The sequence below is a fragment of the Dermochelys coriacea genome, chromosome 5 (genome assembly GCF_009764565.3).
Source record: "Dermochelys coriacea isolate rDerCor1 chromosome 5, rDerCor1.pri.v4, whole genome shotgun sequence".
Lineage (NCBI taxonomy): Eukaryota > Metazoa > Chordata > Testudines > Dermochelyidae > Dermochelys > Dermochelys coriacea.
The window spans coordinates 45,368,975-45,387,899 of NC_050072.1; the positions used below are offsets into that span (position 1 = coordinate 45,368,975).

Below are 18,925 nucleotides of genomic sequence, written 5' to 3' on the forward strand. Positions count from 1 at the left end.
ACACTGCCTGTATACCTCTCAATTTCTTACATGGGTGGATTCCAAAAACAGACTTAATCCATCAAACCAAAAACCACATTTTTCAAAGGTCATATCTTAAAAACGGGACAATTTGCTTTATTACAGAGTTCACTGTGTGACCAGTCTACCCATTTTAACATGTTTTTTAAGCAACTTACTGGCTCCTCTTTAACCACCAGGCACAGGTCACCATCACTGCTACGGGTACCAAATCCATTCAGTGAGGATCCAACCAAGAAGAGTCTGCTCTCTGTAGCAACAGAGCCATAGAACGAAGCTTGAGGATTTTTCTTAACTTGAACAAAATCATATATCTGAAACCTAAATATTCAAATATGTACTAAAAGCCTGAAACAACATACGTGGAAAAATTCGCTGAATTTCCTTCTGGAGTTCCGTTCGGCAGAGCTCTTTTTTGTTCAAGTCGCAGGTTTGTTGCTGACATGCTTGAAACAACTCCAGAACCTGTTGACTTAATACCCCCCCACAAAAAAAAACCTTTTATAATGGGTAAGTTATTCTTTCCCGTGAAAAATACAGTTATATGAAAAACGGAAGACAGAATACATCATAATTAAGAGGCAATAAAATACACAATATATATGTCTATATTCGTTTCCAAAGTCTTTTCACTCTTAGAGCCTTACCCAACTAAAATTCACCTTAATCACCCACACAAGACTGATTTGGCCAACATGTGGAGAGAGGCTGTCCACAGCAGGCCAATTTCCACCTTCAGCCAGGCAATATCTGCAACCTTCCAAGCAAAGAGCAGTCCTAAAGGTTACAAATATTTTCTACTGACTCATAACTTTAAAGTTCCTATTTGTTTATCAATGTCAGGAAAAAAACAAATATTAAAAAAACTATTTTGAAGACAGTTTGCATGAGAGGAAAATCAAGACACTAGCTGCCTGGCTGAAAAATTCTGGTTTTGTTTGGAAATAAGCATCAGTTTCTCTTGATCTACTGTATAGCTATGCATTATAATAATAATAATCTTGAGGTAAATACTTTCACAGTAGTATAACAAGACCTGTCTCAATACATTCTTGACCTTATTAAAAATGAAAATTCTAACATGGGACTTCCCTGTTATTTGTTACATAATAAGTCTTTCCATTTCAAAAGAAAAGACTGCAGTAGGCTTTGTTCTTATTTTGTGGCTCTGATACCATTATATGCAGAGATGGTACTAGCCCACTGGGGGCCCTAAGCAGGAATATTTTTGCCACCCTCTCCACCAAATACATACAGTACTGAAAAGTGAATAGGTTTCATCCTTGAGCTGCTCGGGACCCTAAGCAATTGCTTAGACTGCTAATGCCTATCACCAGCTTTGATTATATTCACTATGCCCCTCCTCCCACACATCCTAGAAGATGCAGGATAAAGCAAAAAAAAAAAAAAAAGCTTTTTCCTCCCTTACACATCCCCAGAAATGGAATGATAAATTCTCCCTCAACTCCTCCCGGTTTGGGTAGAGAGGCTTATTTACAGCTCTCTCATTACACTACAGAGGGAGCCATCTCCCACACTACTGGTCTCTTTACTTATTAGTCCTATCTCTGCTGTTTCACATGTGATGCAACAAATGGAGACCCCTATGATTTGCATTCTGCCTGACCCAGTTATGCAGATTTCATGACATCCACATGTAGGAAGAAAACAGGGAGGTAGCATTGAGCTAGACATATTCTCTGCCTCTTGCAAGAACGCACCAGCAGCCACGTTTGTTAAACCCAGCAGCAGATGTTGCCATAAAACCCCCCCAAAAAACTTTTCCTGGCAGCCTGAGAGACAAGAGTCTCCCTACCAGCTGGAGAACAGACTTAAATTAGTTAATGTTTGTAAGCGTTCTGTAATAGCATCATGCAAGTGACAAGCACACCTCTACCCAGATATAACGCAGTCCTCGGGAGCCAAAAAATCTTACCATGTTACAGCTGAAACTGCATTATATCGAACTTGCTTTAGCCTCGAGCATTTCTGTTAATAGTCACTTCCCGCTCCCTGACTGACCCCTCAGAACCCCCGACCCATCCAACCCCCCCGCTCCTTATCCCCTGATTACCCATCCAGAGACCCCCCCGTCCCTAATCACCCCCAGAACCCCACCCTTACCCAACCCCCCTTCCTCTGACTGCCCTGACCCCTATCCACACCCCCACCCCGAGAGGCCCCCGGGACTCCTGCACCCTATCCAATGCCTCCGTTCCCCATCCCCTGACCGCCCCGCCCCCAGAACCTCTGAACCATCCAACCCGCCTGGTCCCTGTCCCCTGACTGCCCCCCGAGACTCTCTGCCCTTTATCCAACTCCTCGGCCCCGGCCCGGCACCCTTAACATACTGCTCAGAGCAGCATGTCAGAGTCAGATACGTTGATCTGCCAAAGCACGCAGCCCTGCCCCCAAAAGTGCTGCTTTACTGCATTATATCCAAATTCGTGTTATATTAGATCACGTTATATCGGTGTAGAGGTATAGCAGTATAACTAGCTCATTTAAATTGTTAGTAGATCATAGAAGATTTGAGTTGGAAGAGACCTCAGGAGGTTATCTAGTCCAACCCCCTTGCTCAAAGCAGGACCAAGCCCAGCTGAATCATCCCAGCCAGGGTTTTGTCAAGCCAGGCCTTAAAAACCTCTAAGGATGGAGATTCTACCACCTCCCTAGGTAATCCTTTTTAAAACAGAATGGTGTCTTACCTTAATACTTAAGAAAAATCACTAGCATTAAATGTTTTCTTTATACTTTTTTCACATAAAATGATACAATCTGAACATCTCACAAGAAGAAAGTAAAACTCAGGCCTGAGTTAGCATTACCTTATCTTTGGCCACAGGGAGTGTGGTTTCTATAGGGTCTGGAAATGGAGCATCTCGCAAAGGTGGAACACATCCAGTCAAATCTGGTATGTAATGTGCATGAAACAATGGTGAAGGAATTGATCCTGGGAATGAGTATCTGCGTTCTTCTGGTAAAGGCACTGTTTGGTTAACTAGAGTTGACTCACAATGAGGTGAATGAAACCGCTGACGTTTGACATTATAAGGAACATTTTGTTCACTTATCCTCCTGCAAAAACAAAGACAGTAGCCCCCCAGTTTGTATTTTAAACATGTACTAAAATCCAATAATGAATTACTTTAAGTAGAGCCTGAAGTACAAATACTAACAGTTAATTACAGTGAATATTTCAGCAAAACAAAGTCTTTTTAAAAAAACAAGAGGCATGCCCATCCTGGATACTAAGTAAATCAAAATCTTGAATGGATAACATAAGAGAATGGATAACTGCTGAAGTGCGGTCAACTCTGAAGTGCAATGCACCACCAGCTGCTTAATGGCACAATTTACATAATACAACAGTAAAATGAATACCATCGCCAACTGAAACTGAATGGTGAATTCGGTTAGGCAGAAATATAACTAACCAAGCTGAAATCTGGTCAGGCTATTTTTATGAAAAGTAACCTCAACTTTTTTTCTGAAATACTCACTACTGAAAAGTGTGTTTTTGTAAATTACATCCACATTGGTGCAGTGAAAAGTCGTGTCCAGTGTATACCCAGTGACAAATTTGATAAATTCAGGAGTGGGAAGGGAAGAAAGAGAGAAACTTACCACAATAGCCATTCAAAATGTAGAATTTGTCTGTGTAGGTTTAGATTGTACAGACAGTAAAATGTGTAATCTGGGCAAAAAAGAACCACTATTCATTTGGCAAATACTCATAGTTTAATGCATTCAGCAATGTGGCTCAAAGTTAATGTCTCCGTTTCAAACACAAACTTAATATAATTGAGCATGATGTCATTAGTTTTATAAATCTAAATATACTTTATTATGTGATGTTATGATCTGACATTGGTCATGGCATTTCAAACTCCTATTGTGACAAAGCTGTATTAGATACTTTGAAACAGCTATCGTACAGAAGAGGATGCTTTAGTTTTGTATACAAAGAAAACATGAATATAAAAGAAAAGTATATTTATTCTTTACAAAAATGCACCATGAATGAACTTTTAAAAATAAACCTGTTTAAAATTACAATTTGAAATTGAGAAACTGATTGGGAATTAAAAAAAAAAAAAAAAAAAAAAACAGAAATGCTTGATTTCCTCTTCCATCTATGAGTAAAAATCAGGAGGGAGAGGATGAGATATACAAATTCTAAAAACAAAGGACACAGGGACAGATTTTCAAAGATATTTAGACACCTACAGATGCAGATGTTACCAATGGGATTTTCAAAAGGTCTTTATCTTTGCTTCTGGTCACCATGGCCAGATTTCCATCTGTCAATTTGTTAGCTACAGTTAATACTTCCTTTGTTTAATAAATAATCAGTTTAAATACAAAAACATGTTTGATAACGTTGTGATTCCTTATATATCCTATTTTTGCACATTTACTTGAATTCCAATTTCCATCTAAATTCAGCTCGACACAAATCTGAGCAAAACCCAGTTTCCATCTGGAATTTCCTTTTCAGAAAAACCTAAGACAACTGAGAAGGACACAAAGTTAAGTGCAAGTTATTCATTTATTGTAGAATAGCCGCAACTTGCTTACAAAATTCCCAAAGAAAGACTCTTACGTGTTTTTGTGTGTGTGTTATATATATATATATATATATATATATATATATCACACACACACACACACACACACCACATATACATAAATAAAAGTTAAGGCTAAATTTAATTAATAACGTACTTCAAACAAACTCTCAGATGTAGAAGCAAACAAGCTGCAAACTTCCTGTTTTCTGTCGCAGAGAAACATCTCCATAAAATGTACATTGAAAAAGCAGTTCTAGTCAACTTGAATTTTTACTTCCTCATAATTTTTATCAAATTATTGACAATCTACCTCAAGTTAACAAACACACGTGTTTTATACAGAATCAGGGCCCTGATTTGCAGGTCAGATGGCAGAGGGACCACTAGTAATTGAAAAGGAAATAAAAGAGCAGTATATGCCAAGCACTTTTCTACTACAGCGAATATTGTCACAAGCAGGTGTATGAATGCTTAAAAATGCTGCTATGCATGCACTTGGACCTACTTCATCAGAACTTCTTATTCAATATTCCTGATTCTAAACAATTTTAAATAAAAGTTGCAAATCGATCTCACCATCAAGTCTCTCAGAAAACTACCTTTTTGTGCATTACAAGCATAAGTAATTTTATACTAACAAATACTTACTTCCTGCCTCGGAATAATGTGGGGCAGCTGATGTAGGTCCTGAGCTGCCATTTCCATACGTCAAAGGTTGTGGCGAAACAGCTGGATAGCTGAAAAGTTCCCACTCAAGAGAGCTCTAGAAAGACTGCAGTCCATAATATTATTCAGATTATAAACTAAGGATTTGGGATTTTTTATTTATTATTTACACTTTTCAACAAAAAATTCAGTAGAAAACCCCAACTATAACTTTTTCTTAGAAGTAGTATGTTCATTCTTTACATTTGAAAGGAGGAGGAGAATACTTTTCGCAGGATGAAGTTGACTAGAATAAGAAAATGAGGTAGTCACTGTGCAGAGTACAATATAAAAGGAACTTTGCAAACTCACTCAAAAACATTTAGTGTAACATGAGTTTCTCGAGAGAACATTCATGCTTTAAAAAACTTAACCCTAGCCATATGTTCCTTTCCTTTATTCATCTCCTCCCTTGACTCTCCACCCGCACTCCCACACATTCTCAATTTAAGATCCTCGAAGACCCAATGTGGATTACTAGCTCCACTGCTGTGATGCATCATGTATTGCGCTAGTGTGTATTTCATCCACCAGAGTAATTGAGTATGAGAAGAGTAATTGAATATGCAGGCCACCAAGAGAGGTAATGTAAATCCATGTTAAAAATTTATCAATTTCTAAACAAAATTAAAATATTTTATATGCCATAAAGCCTAATACATTGGAAAAAATATACCCTCCAGTGATAAACAAAAATTACTTTCCTTTAAAGGAAGATAAATGTTGGGCCTGATTTGACAGTGACATTTGTTAATTCTCTGTGAGTATTATCTTCATTTGATTCCTCCAGGGGTGAAAGTAAAATGTGTCTCTTACCAGTACTGGGGTGGGGCACCTTTGCCCCCCAGAAGGGGCAGGGCCCCAGGCAGAAGGGGTGGGGCGGGGGGTCAGCCTCCCCCAGCTAGCCCGCCCACGCCACCCAGGGCTCCAGCGGCGATTTAAAGGGCCTGGGGCCGGCCGCAAGGTAGCTGCTTCTTCCCCTATCCCCGCAACCCCCCCCGTCAGCGGCCTCGGGGAGGGGGGGAAGAGGGAGGAGGGGCAGCGCTTTAAGCAGTCTTTTTGCCGCAACAGTACTTTAAAGGACCTTGCTTAAAGCACTGTCTTGACAGCGTTTTAACATCACTGCCCCTTTTGCGTCCCCCCTCTCCCCATCGGTGGCCCTGCCAGTAGGGAGCCAGCAGGGCTTCCAACATGGGGGCGCAAAAGGAGTAACGATGTTAAAGAGCTGCCGCGGCAGCACTTCAAAGTCGGCGGTACAGGCGGCCACCTTTTACCAGTACGCTGTACCAGCCCATACCACCTTACTTTCACCCCTGGATTCCTCCCTCCAACAGAGATCAGTTAAAAAAAAAAAAAAAAAAAAAAAAGCAAGCAAGCATAGGCCTTTCGGGAGTCATTTCCCACTCTGCAATTCTACTGTACTTACGCTGCATTCTGAAAGTTGAACCGAGCATCAACAATTTGCTGATGAGAGAGAAGAGTGGGCGGTATGTTCAGAGGAAGCTCATTGAAGAAATTATTGTGCTGCTGATGTTTTGGAAGAAAGGGTGGGCGACCCAAGTTGGAGGAATTTGGGAACATGCTCCTCTTCACTGAAAGTGAACATGTAGTCTTCTACCTAAATCAACATTTTAAAAAAATCCTGAAATTAGGCAACTAACAAAATACTAATTATGTACTTCTTTTCAAGTCACGCATTGATTTAACTATTTTGCCACTGAACAACTAGAATAATCAAACAGATTTCTAGAAGTCACCTTAGATTTTCTCACCCTTATCCTATGGGTATTTTAACACCTCTGAGAAGGCACTGTGTAAAACAAAATCATTTTAATTACTAGTTACCTTGATTTAGAAAATTCTTTTAAAGGGAAATTTTAATTCCCCATATTTAGTTTTTGTTTAAAATGTTTTACAAAACCTAACAGGTAGGCGTTTCCACCGTCTTGTTGAAAATTGATTTCCATTTAAACAGTCTACTTGGAGTTAAACATTTCCAGGCCATACTCCAAAAAGAAACAAATGGCACTCAGTTACTAGATGAGAACCCAAAGGTGCAACTGACCATAAAATAAAACAACAAACTAGTTATATCATGCTCAAGATGAATATATGCGAAAAGTAAAGAGACAACATTAATGGTGAAATGTAATTTGGAGTTTTAAAATGATTTCAGTTTCCACAATAACACTGAGTTCAATGGAACTATTCACATGCATAAAGTTACTCATATGCACGTTTACAGGATAGAGTTCTAAGGCAGATGTTCTCAAACTGTGATCCACTAATTAGGTGCCTGGACTCTGAAGAAGATGCACATGTAAGGTGATGTGGTGGCCTTGGGGGGGAATAGAGGGTAGGTGGAAGGGGGCGGTGGGGTGAGAAGAGGAGGTAGGGGGAATTTGGGACATGCAGGGCTGCGGTCGCCAGAGAAAGAGGCGACTTTCCCCAGCTCCAGGGCTGTAGCTACTGGGGAGAGACGGCCCTCCTTGCCAGTCTCAGCTCCATGGCTGCTGTGGCACTCCTCCTTCCCAGACCCAGCTCAGGGGCTGCAACAGCAGAGAAGAGAAGGCACATCCATCACATTAGAAAGACTGCTGATATTAAAATACGAGTTGTGTGCTTTTATTTGTAGAACAAAAAATCGTTACTTATTAAGGGCTTTTATCCAAAGCACTTTACAATAGTTAGCTAACAGTACAAACAACATTTGGAAAAATCATAAAGTGGTCTGCTGAGACCCTCTGCAATTTTCAAGTGGTCTGTGGAAAAAAAGTTTGAGAACCACTGTTCTAAGGCAATAGTAGTAAAAGTTGGATTTTTTTTTAATTACACATTGCTTCAGCTGACTGAGAAACATTTGTGTGTCTGTTACAATTTACCTAACCCACTATTTTATTCTGCCACCATGTAGGAAAACGCCAAAAAAGTATAATTTAAACTCCATGTGTTGTATAGAATCAGAAAAATCAGATGGATTAAAAGAGAAAAAAAACAATCATAATTCTGTTTCTAATTTGTCTCAAAAATGAAGTTTTTAATGTACTACAGAAATTCCTGAGCATTTTTTCTTAAAACGCAACTTATGTTATAAACAAGTTTCCTTTCTTAAGTTGCGAACACTGCCTCAGAAGAATTTTCAAATCCAGTTTGCTCATCACTCCTGTTTACTTTTCACATTTCTCTTTGCTGCAGTGAAAGCCAGAGAGTTTTTTCAATTTTCTTATAGTCAATTTCACATTCAGGGACTTAAACCCAAACACATAAATCTTAATCACATAAATAGCAGGAGGCTGCAAGAGTTAAGATTGTGCATAGGGATGTTGTATAAACAACCTTCTTTATTGGAATGCCTAAAAATAATTTGGAAATAAAATGAGATATTTCCACATTTTTAGGTTGTCAACTTGATTTTATAAACACTACCCCAAAAAAAAAAAAAAAAGAAAAAAAAAGTGCCATCCACACACTGGTATGCTCATGCTAAAAAGGAAGTTAAACCATTAAGGAACTCAGTGGGACTTTCCCAATTGCTTAAGGAAAGAGAAATCACAAATCATAGAAAAAAAAAAACTGGTCCATTTCCAGCACCAGATATGGCAACAACTGCATCACACATCACACCCAGTTTTCAGCATCCCCTAAAACTTACGTCCCTTCATATGCACTAAATCCTTGTGTATTCCATGACCCCCGCAGTGACAAAACCTGAAGCGAGCACATCCTTTGCAAGAAAACTGATTCATAATCCAAACTTTCTTTTAAAATGGTTGTAAAGAACCATGAACCAAATATAATCAATGCACCAGTTAGCTTCCTGAATCAGAATACAGAGAGATGAGCGCTTAGTTTATGCAAATGGTGACAATTATCAGTAAGCTTGAAAATTATGTTAATATTTAAATTAATTTCATCACTGATTTCCTGGTAGAAACATTTAGGTAAGGGTGTCTTAATGGGGAAATTTACCAGCATTATCATACCATACATACAGTGCCATGGGGAATTATACCAATAATAAAGCAGCATGGTAATGCTGGTAGATTTCCCATACAGACAAGTCCTAACATGCATAGCTGACAAACCTAAAATGACACCCACTGGATTGAAGGGACAAGTAGAGACGCTACTGAGAATCAGAGAGAAGCTGAGGAATTCCAGGACAGCCAGATTCAGGAAACATCAGTACTCCAGATTCAAGGAGCTGGCCACCAAGGAGTTGAGAGACAGAGAGAGAGAGAGTCAGGAGAAAAGACTGGCAGTTGTAACACAGAGGCAAGAAGGTAACAGCAGCATTCTATACAGCTAGAGATAGATGAGGATGGCAGGCTGTGGCCACCAAAGCTAGAAGTTTCCAATTGATATCAGGTCCTCAGTGTTGGAAACGGTGGAAAAGACCTCTAAGATCATTGTGTCCAAAGGAACGGAGAGATGTACCAGACACCCTGCGAATGACAGTTCAGCCAATCTGTAAGAAAATCAAGCTTTTCCACAAAGAGCTCTCCTGCTATCCAGATGTGGGACCAAAGGCTCGGCACGGCATCCAGTGTGGAGAGGCTTACTGGGTGAGAATCCAGGTGTGAGGTGAGAGGGTTCTGTGCCGGGCAATCTGGGTGCAGGCAGCTCATTGGGGGATTCCATGTACAGGGGGAATGGGACTCTGCAGGGGGGTCCAGCTGAAGGTGGTTGGGGTTAAGCGGAGGGACTGTGAGGGGATGAGGCTTGGCGGGGGTCTGGGTGTGGGGAGTTCAGAGTTCAGGTGCTGGGGAAATGGGGTTTGGTGGGTGGAGTTCCAGGTGCAGCTGATTGGGACTCAGTGGGGTGAGTGGCTCGTTGAGGTGGAGGTTCGAGTGCACAGGGCTCAGCGGGGGATGGTCTGGGTGCAGGAGTGGGAGTCTTGATGCAGGAGGGAGGGGCTTTCCAGGGGCTCCAGGTGCAGAGGAGGGGGGGGGGGGGGGGGAGAGGGGGGGGCGTCAGCCAGGGAGTGAGGGTCTGAATGCAGCAGAGGTCCTCTGGAGCAGGAGGTGAGGCTCAGTGGGATGGAGATTCAGTGGGCTCGGTGGAGGCGCTCTGGGTCCACCTTCTGTGAGAAAAGGGAGCTGTAAAGTTTGGATGGCCTCAAGTTCAGCCAAAGGGGGACCAATCTTCTCAGGGGCTGGCTGGCTAGAGTAGTCAGGAGGTGGTTAAACTAATAACAAAAGAGAAGGGTAAAAAGAGGGAAGGTCTGAGCACTCCGCACAAAATCAATCATGAACCAAAGGACATGAAGAGAAGAAATTCTTTAATTGCCTATGCACAAATGCTAGGAGCCTGGGTAATAAACAAGAGGGAATTGCTCATTTATGAGCATAAATTTGCTCTTGTTGGTATAATTGAAATCTGGTGGGATAATTCCTTTTACTGCAGGTTAAAAATCAATGGTTAAAACCTATTTAGGAAGGATCAAGTGGCCAAAAGGGGAGTGGGAGTGTGCTCTACGTAAAAAATGGCATTACTTGTTTCCAAGTCACTGATAACTCAGAAGAAAATGATCTTGAATTTTTATGGATCAATGTCCTAACACAAAGTATACAACGGGGTATTAGGGGTTGCTACAGAACTTCAATATACACTAGAGAACCGAATAACTAGCTCCTTATGTAGTTACAGAAAAAAAGCACTGATAATGGGGGACTTCAGTCTGGGTGACAACATGCTGGAGGACTCATGATGCCAGTCCCAAAACATCTTTGGAATTTCTAAGTATTATAGATGACAACTTCCTGACTCAGAAATTGTTTCATCCAAGATGGGGGAATTCTATATTAGACCTCATCTTAACAGATAATGAAAAAATGATGACAGAATTTAAAATTAATGGTAACTTATGTACAAGTGATCATGACTTGGTCACATTTATAATGTGCAAGCAGAATAAAGTCCAGACCAGTAATATATATATTTGGTGCTTTAAAAGGGCAAGTTTCACAAAGCTGAATACAATTATGAGCCAAATCAGCTGGGAGGACGAATTTAATCAGAAAAAATTCCCAATTATCATTCACATATTTAGGAATACTTTACTAGATACCCCAAAAGCCACGATCGAGGAATAAGGCCATCTGGGTTAAAAAACAGACTTGGTTTAGAAGGAAAGTGAAAACAGCCATAAAAAAAAAATTATATATATATGTTGACATAATATACTTAAGACTTCTGCAAGGTGCTTGACTTGGTACCACATTAAATGTGATTAATTTTACATCTACCCAGTTTTTTGTTGTTGTTTTTTGTTTTTTTAACATAGCACACATTAAATGGATTAAAACCTGACTCACTGACAGGTCTCAAAATCTATTTGTAAACAGGGAATAATCATCCATCAAGTGTGTTGTTAATAGGACCATACAGGGATCAGTTCTTGGCCCTACACTATATAAGATTTTTATTAATGACCTAGAAGAAAACATGAAATCATCACTAATAAAGTTCATAGCTAACACAAAAATTGAAGGAGTGGTAAATAACTAAGAGGACAGGTCACTGATATAGAGCGATCTGGATCGTTTGGTAAGCTGGGCGCAAGCAAACAATATGCGTTTTCATAGGGATAATGTAAACATACATATAGGAACAAAGAATGTAGGTCATGCTTACAGTTTGGGGGGGATGCTTTCCTGGGATGCAACAACTCTGAAAAAGATTTGGGGGCCATGGTGAATAACCAGCTGAACATAAGCTCCTGCGGCAATGTTATGGCCAAATGATTCACAAAAGGGCTAATGAAATCCTTGGATCCTTCCCCCCCGGTGTGGTGTAAATTTTTTTTAACAGTAAGAGTAATTAACCATTGGAACAACTTACCAAGTATCACTGAGGATTTTTAAATCAAGATTACAGGTTTCAGAGTAGCAGCCGTGTTAGTCTGTATTCGCAAAAAGAAAAGGAGTACTTGTGGCACCTTAGAGACTAACAAATTTATTAGAGCATAAGCTTTCGTGAGCTACAGCTCACTTCATCGGATGCATTTGGTGGAAAAAACAGAGGAGAGATTTATATACACACACAGAGAACATGAAACAATGGGTTTATCATACACACTCTAAGGAGAGTGATCACTTAAGATAAGCCATCACCAACAGCAGGGGGGGGAAGGAGGAAAACCTTTCATGGTGACAAGCAGGTAGGCTAATTCCAGCAGTTAACAAGAATATCAGAGGAACAGTGGAGGGTGGGATGGGAGGGAGAAATACCATGGGGAAATAGTTTTACTTTGTGTAATGACTCATCCATTCCCAGTCTCTATTCAAGCCTAAGTTAATTGTATCCAGTTTGCAAATTAATTCCAATTCAGCAGTCTCTCGTTGGAGTCTGTTTTTGAAGCTTTTTTGTTGAAGGATAGCCACTCTTAGGTCTGTGATCGAGTGACCAGAGAGATTGAAGTGTTCTCCAACTGGTTTTTGAATGCAAGAGATCCACTTCCTGGACACTACGGTGCTAATAAGCGATGGTCACATAAACACCACCCTATATCGGAAACCTACTGACCGCTATTCCTACCTACATGCCTCTAGCTTTCATCCAGATCATACCACTCGATCCATTGTCTACAGCCAAGCGCTACGATATAACCGCATTTGCTCCAACCCCTCAGACAGAGACAAACACCTACAAGATCTCTATCATGCATTCCTACAACTACAATACCCACCTGCTGAAGTGAAGAAACAGATTGACAGAGCCAGAAGAGTACCCAGAAGTCACCTACTACAGGACAGGCCCAACAAAGAAAACAACAGAACGCCACTAGCCATCACCTTCAGCCCCCAACTAAAACCTCTCCAACGCATCATCAAGGATCTACAACCTATCCTGAAGGACGAGCCATCGCTCTCTCAGATCTTGGGAGACAGACCAGTCCTTGCTTACAGACAGCCCCCCAATCTGAAGCAAATACTCACCAGCAACCACACACCACACAACAGAACCACTAACCCAGGAACCTATCCTTGCAACAAAGCCCGTTGCCAACTCTGTCCACATATCTATTCAGGGGATACCATCATAGGGCCTAATCACATCAGCCACGCTATCAGAGGCTCGTTCACCTGCGCATCTACCAATGTGATATATGCCATCATGTGCCAGCAATGCCCCTGCCATGTACATTGGCCAAACTGGACAGTCTCTACGTAAAAGAATGAACGGACACAAATCAGACGTCAAGAATTATAACATTCAAAAACCAGTTGGAGAACACTTCAATCTCTGGTCACTCGATCACAGACCAGAGTGGCTATACTTCAAAAAAAGCTTCAAAAACAGACTCCAACGAGAGACTGCTGAATTGGAATTAATTTGCAAACTGGATACAATTAACTTAGGCTTGAATAGAGACTGGGAATGGATGAGTCATTACACAAAGTAAAACTATTTCCCCATGGTATTTCTCCCTCCCACCCCACCCCCCACTGTTCCTCTGATATTCTTGTTAACTGCTGGAATTAGCCTACCTGCTTGTCACCATGAAAGGTTTTCCTCCTTCCCCCTCCTGCTGTTGGTGATGGCTTATCTTAAGTGATCACTCTCCTTACAGTGTGTATGATAAACCCATTGTTTCATGTTCTCTGTGTGTGTGTATATAAATCTCTCCTCTGCTTTTTCCACCAAATGCATCCGATGAAGTGAGCTGTAGCTCACGAAAGCTTATGCTCTAATAAATTTGTTAGTCTCTAAGGTGCCACAAGTACTCCTTTTCTTAAATCAAGATTGGATATTGTTCTAAAAGATCTGGTCTCGGAATTATTTTGGGGAAATTCTATGGCTTGTGTTGTACATGAGGTCAGACTAGATAATCACAATGGTCTCTTCTTGCCTGAAATCTATAAATCTTTATAAACATCTTACCAGGTGCCCAAAGTCCCAGCTATCCCCTACCCAGCTGCCCCAAAATCCTCTAATTTCTCTTCAACAACTTCTCCAACTTAGTTCTGTACTGCCAATACAAATATCATTTGCATAATAAAAAACTAAAAATGTAGGGACAACATAAGATCCATTTATTTTTATATATTATTCAATGTAACAGGGGCTATTGGATTCAGCCCATTATTCAGTTCATGTTTAAGTCACTAAAAAGTTATTTCATTAAATATAGAATTTATCATCATTTATCACTTTTTCATCAGTACTCTGCAGAATTGTGGAAACATTTTGCAAAGCTTAGGTTACATTACATACCCACCTTTGTGTTTCCATGCTCACCAACAACTGCACCAATATACACACCAAATGCTTCCAACCCCGTGGAGTCCCACCTGCATTTGCAGTGTGCTGTGGCCTAATGCCTCCAGAACCCAGCATGCATACCACACATATGCCTCCAGTGCCCTGCACCTGGTGCCCGAGCCCCCAGCTCTGTACTACACTACAACCCCCCCCATACACACACCCCTCAAGTGTTCTGTACTCTAGTGCCACGAGCACATCCCCTCACATCTTGCCAGCCCCCAAACCACAGAACAGTACCTTTGCCCCCGCCATTCATCCCAGCTCTGTACCCCCACACCTCCAGGGCCCGAGCCCCCAGCTCTGTACCCCCCACACCTCCAGGGCCCGAGCCCCCAGCTCTGTACCCCCCATATCTCTGCACTCATGTTCAGTGCCCTAGCTCTGTACCCCACACATCTCCTGGCACACACCTTCAGTGCCTTACGCCCCAGCTCTGTACCCCACACATCCTATGCAAAGTAAGCTGTCATGGGATAAGAGCGAAAGTCCTCTGATGGATCAGAAACTGATTAAAAGATTGGAAACAAAGGATAGGAATAAATGGCCAGTTTTCAGAATGCAGAGAGATAAATAGCGGTGTACCCAAGGGGTCTGTACTGGGACCAGGACTGTTCAACATATTCATAAATGATCTGGCAAAAGGGGTAAACAGGGAGGTGGCAAAATTTGCAGATGATACAAAACTACTCAAGACAATTAAGCCCAAAGCAGTCTGCAAAGAGCTACAAAGGGATGTCACAGAACTGGATGACTGAGCAACAAAATGGCAGATGAAATCCAATGTTGATAAATGCAACACATTGGAAAACATAATCCCAACTATACATATAAAGTCATGGGGGGACAGGGGGGTCTAAATTAACTGTTACCATGCAAGAAAGAAATCTTGGAGTCATTGTGGATAGTTCTCTGAAACATCCTCTCAATGTGCAGTGGCAGTAAAAAAAGCTAACAACGTTGGGAATCATTAGGAAAGGGAACGCTAATAATACAGAAAATATCATATTGCCTCTATACAAATCCATGAATGCAGCTGTAGTCACCCCATTTCAAAAAAAATGATATTGGAATTGGAAAAGGTATGGTAAAGGACAATAAAAATGATTGGGGCAGGGATATGATAAAAGCCCATAAAATCATGACTGGTGTGGAGAAAGTAAAAAAGGAAATGTTACTTATGCCTTCTCATAACACAAGAACTAAGGATCACCTAATGAAATCAATAGGTAGCAGATATAAAACAAACAAAGGAAGTATTTTTTTCACACAACATTGAGTCAACCTGTGGAACTCCTTGCCAAAGGACACTGTGAAAGGCAAGACTATAAAAGGATTAAAAAAGAACTAGAGAAGTTCATGGAGGATAGGCCCATCAAGGGCTATTAGCCAGGACAGACAGAAATGCAAAACCATGCTCTGAAATCATCCTAGTCACTGTTTGCCAGAAGCTGGGAATGGGCGACCGGAGTCGATCACTTGATGATTACCTGTTCATCCCCTCTGGGGCACCTGGCACTGGCCGCTACCAGAGGACAGGATACTGGGCTAGACAGACCTTTGGTCTGAGCCAGTATGGCCGTTCTTATCCCCACCTCCAGTGCCAACGCTCCCAGCTCTGTACCCCACACCTCCCCCCGCGCCTTGCCGGCCCTCACCCCACGGCGCAATCCCTCTGTCCCAGCAGCGGGGGGGAGGCAACGGAGCGCGGGCCCCGGGCCCCGGGCCCCTCCCCTGCGTCCTGAGCAGCGATTCACCCCCGGCAGAGGACCCCGAGGCTGGCGCGCGGGCCGGGACACTTACTCCAGTCCGAGGGCAGGGACGGGCAGTGGAGGAGCCGGGGCCTCGCCAGCCCCGCATAGGACGCAGCGCAGCGCCGTGCCGGCCCCGGGCAGTCAGCGGCGGGCGGCTCGCTCTGCTTCCCGCCGGCAGGGGTTCGCCGGAAGTCAACCGGGCCAGGAGCTACCCAGCTGAGAGCCGCCCTCTGACCCGGATCCAGAAAGCACCGGCACGTCGTAAGCGCTCTGCCCCTCCCATCCCGGACCTCAGGCGGGTCACCGTGCGCATGCGCAGCCCCCCCCCGCACAGAAGAGGCGCGGCTGCGTCGTGTTTTTCTGTTCCCTGCCTGCCTGCGCGCCGGACGCGCGAGCCTTGTACGCGCCGCCCCCGCCCTGGGATGAACTTTCTGGGAGCGGGCACAGCCCGCCCCACTCCTGCTGCAGCGGCGTGAGCCTCTTGGAGCCTGCGGGGCGGGCTCGGCCGCTAGGCGGCGCTGCGGCAATGGGTTTCCTGGTCTGTTGCATCGTGATAACTTGGGTCCCGGCGTTGCCGCTTACCCCTTGGGGCACACAGAGTTCCTGCTTTAAGAGCTGAGCCCCCCCGGCCGCCGGCTGCAGCGATCCCGCCGAGGCTGCTGGAAGCTGTCGGGCAGAGGCGTAGGCGGGGGAATTGGCAAAGAGGGCTCGGGAGCAGCTAACCCTGTCCTGTAGGAATCTGTTAACCTATAGGCAGGTTGCCCCTGGACTGTCGCTGCGCTAAAAATGAGGCTGTTCCTGTGTCTAAACACTTTCTCCTCTTTCCTAATGTCCGGTCCCCTTGGAAGGGCTTCATCTGAGGCTGCTCGGCCAGTGTACAGACTTTGGGGAAAGGATGAGAAGAGCTGGTAGCTTAGGGCCCAGTACCTAGCATTGGAAAGTATAAACGCAGCACTAGGGAGAGCTTGTTTTTTGAACTCACTGATGGATTGGCACTGAAAAGCTTTGCAGACTAGGGCTTGGTCTACGCTACAGAGTTAGGTTCAGAGTAGCGCCGTGTTAGTCTGTATTCGGAAAAAGAAAAAGAGGATTTGTGGCACCTTGGAGACTAACACATTTATTTGAGAATTAGCTTTCGCGAGCTACAGCTCGCTTCATCGGCTGCATCTACAGTGTTAGATCGGCCTAAGGCAGCTTATGTCAACCTAAACTTCGTAGCTGTCTATGCTACTAAATTGCTCCTGCTGATGTAAGTCGCACACTACCAGAAGGGATAAAAATCAATGATTTTTTTTTTAATCCGATTTTTTTTTTAATTGGATTTTTTTGATAACATGCTTTTTGAGGAAAAACATATCTAAAGATACATTATAGCTCAAAGATATCTCATCATGGAATAGGGATTATAAATTCTAATTCTATAGTATGAATATCGTGAAAAAATAATGATAGTGCTTGTCCCATTGGTTTTTTTTATGCATGTAATTTAACTCTGTCATTGCATAGTTCTCTTTTTAAAATCTCACTCAGTTCCTTCCAAATTTCAACAGCATCAGCAATAAAACAAAACCTGCATTTTGTTCAAGGCTACAGAAATAGGCTTCAGGGTACTCGGAATGAGTTAAACCTTTCTCTTAAGCCCAATGTTGAGAACTTTGGCTGTGACTGCCATCAATTTTTTTCACGATTTTGTTCACAAACTGTCATCAGATTAGACCAGTTCTTGATATAGTGCCCCAAACAGTCCACTACTGAGTTCCATCGCACGTCTTGTGGGAGAGCTAGCTTGGTTCCTCCCACTTTTTTCAGAGCAGCTGCTGTAAAGTGGTTGTTACGGAAGTATTTTGCAATTTCAGCAACGTTAGCCTTTATTTCTGAAACACTGAAGCCTTTGGCCAGGAGGTGCATCAAATGAGCACTGCAACTGTATGTTGTTAGCCTGGGACTCTCTTCTAAATTTCTTCCCATCTTGGATATATTTGCAGCAATGTCTGTGACCAAGGTGCGTACCAGACATTTGAATTTTTTTTTCACGGTTTGTTATGGCTTTTACTGCTACTGTTGAGGGAAAAGCCATAATATACAGAGCTGACCCCTTTTTGGCCTCATCCCCTGTCTCTGTGCAGCACAGACCGCAGCACATTTGGGGAATCGTGATGGGCCTTGAACTGTGTCCTTCCTGTTTTGTACTATGCTGTGACAAATCGCATGTATGCCGCTGTTTCTTGTTCAACTATCTCGGCCATGACCTCCTTCCTGTTTTTGCAGTGTGTCTCAATGATAAAGTTGTTGTTAGAACACGAGAAAGCACTCACCAGAGAGTGGCTAAGGATGGGGTGGGGACGGAATTCATTGGTTAAGAGTGCCGATGCACGAGGACAGCATGCGATGTTAGAGGGTATATAAGCTTTGTCTAACCTGTATACAGGGTCCCCTCCTGACTAGCAGGGGGGCACCACGCTCGAGCGTAATACATTAAACAATTTACTAGACTCTGCAGATCTGGATCTGGTTTTTGGTGCCTCAGCCTAAAACTCGAACCGTGCGTGACCGATCAGGTATAATTCGCAATAGTTTGTAACAGTTTTGGCGACCCAGATGGGA

The 18,925-nt window shown here is 42.7% G+C and overlaps 1 protein-coding gene across 1 annotated transcript in view; it reads right to left on the reverse strand.

Moving 5' to 3' along the window:
• Nucleotides 1-16,554, reverse strand: part of TENT2 (terminal nucleotidyltransferase 2) — an 81,786-nt gene extending 65,232 nt beyond the window's left edge. The window contains 8 exon segments of the mRNA XM_038403152.2: nucleotides 180-271; nucleotides 384-498; nucleotides 2,850-3,099; nucleotides 5,244-5,268; nucleotides 5,271-5,330; nucleotides 5,333-5,367; nucleotides 6,727-6,918; nucleotides 16,371-16,554. Coding sequence (XP_038259080.1) covers nucleotides 180-271; nucleotides 384-498; nucleotides 2,850-3,099; nucleotides 5,244-5,268; nucleotides 5,271-5,330; nucleotides 5,333-5,367; nucleotides 6,727-6,881 — 732 coding nt within the window. The 5' untranslated portion in view covers nucleotides 6,882-6,918; nucleotides 16,371-16,554.
• Between the last annotated feature and the right edge of the window lie 2,371 nt (nucleotides 16,555-18,925).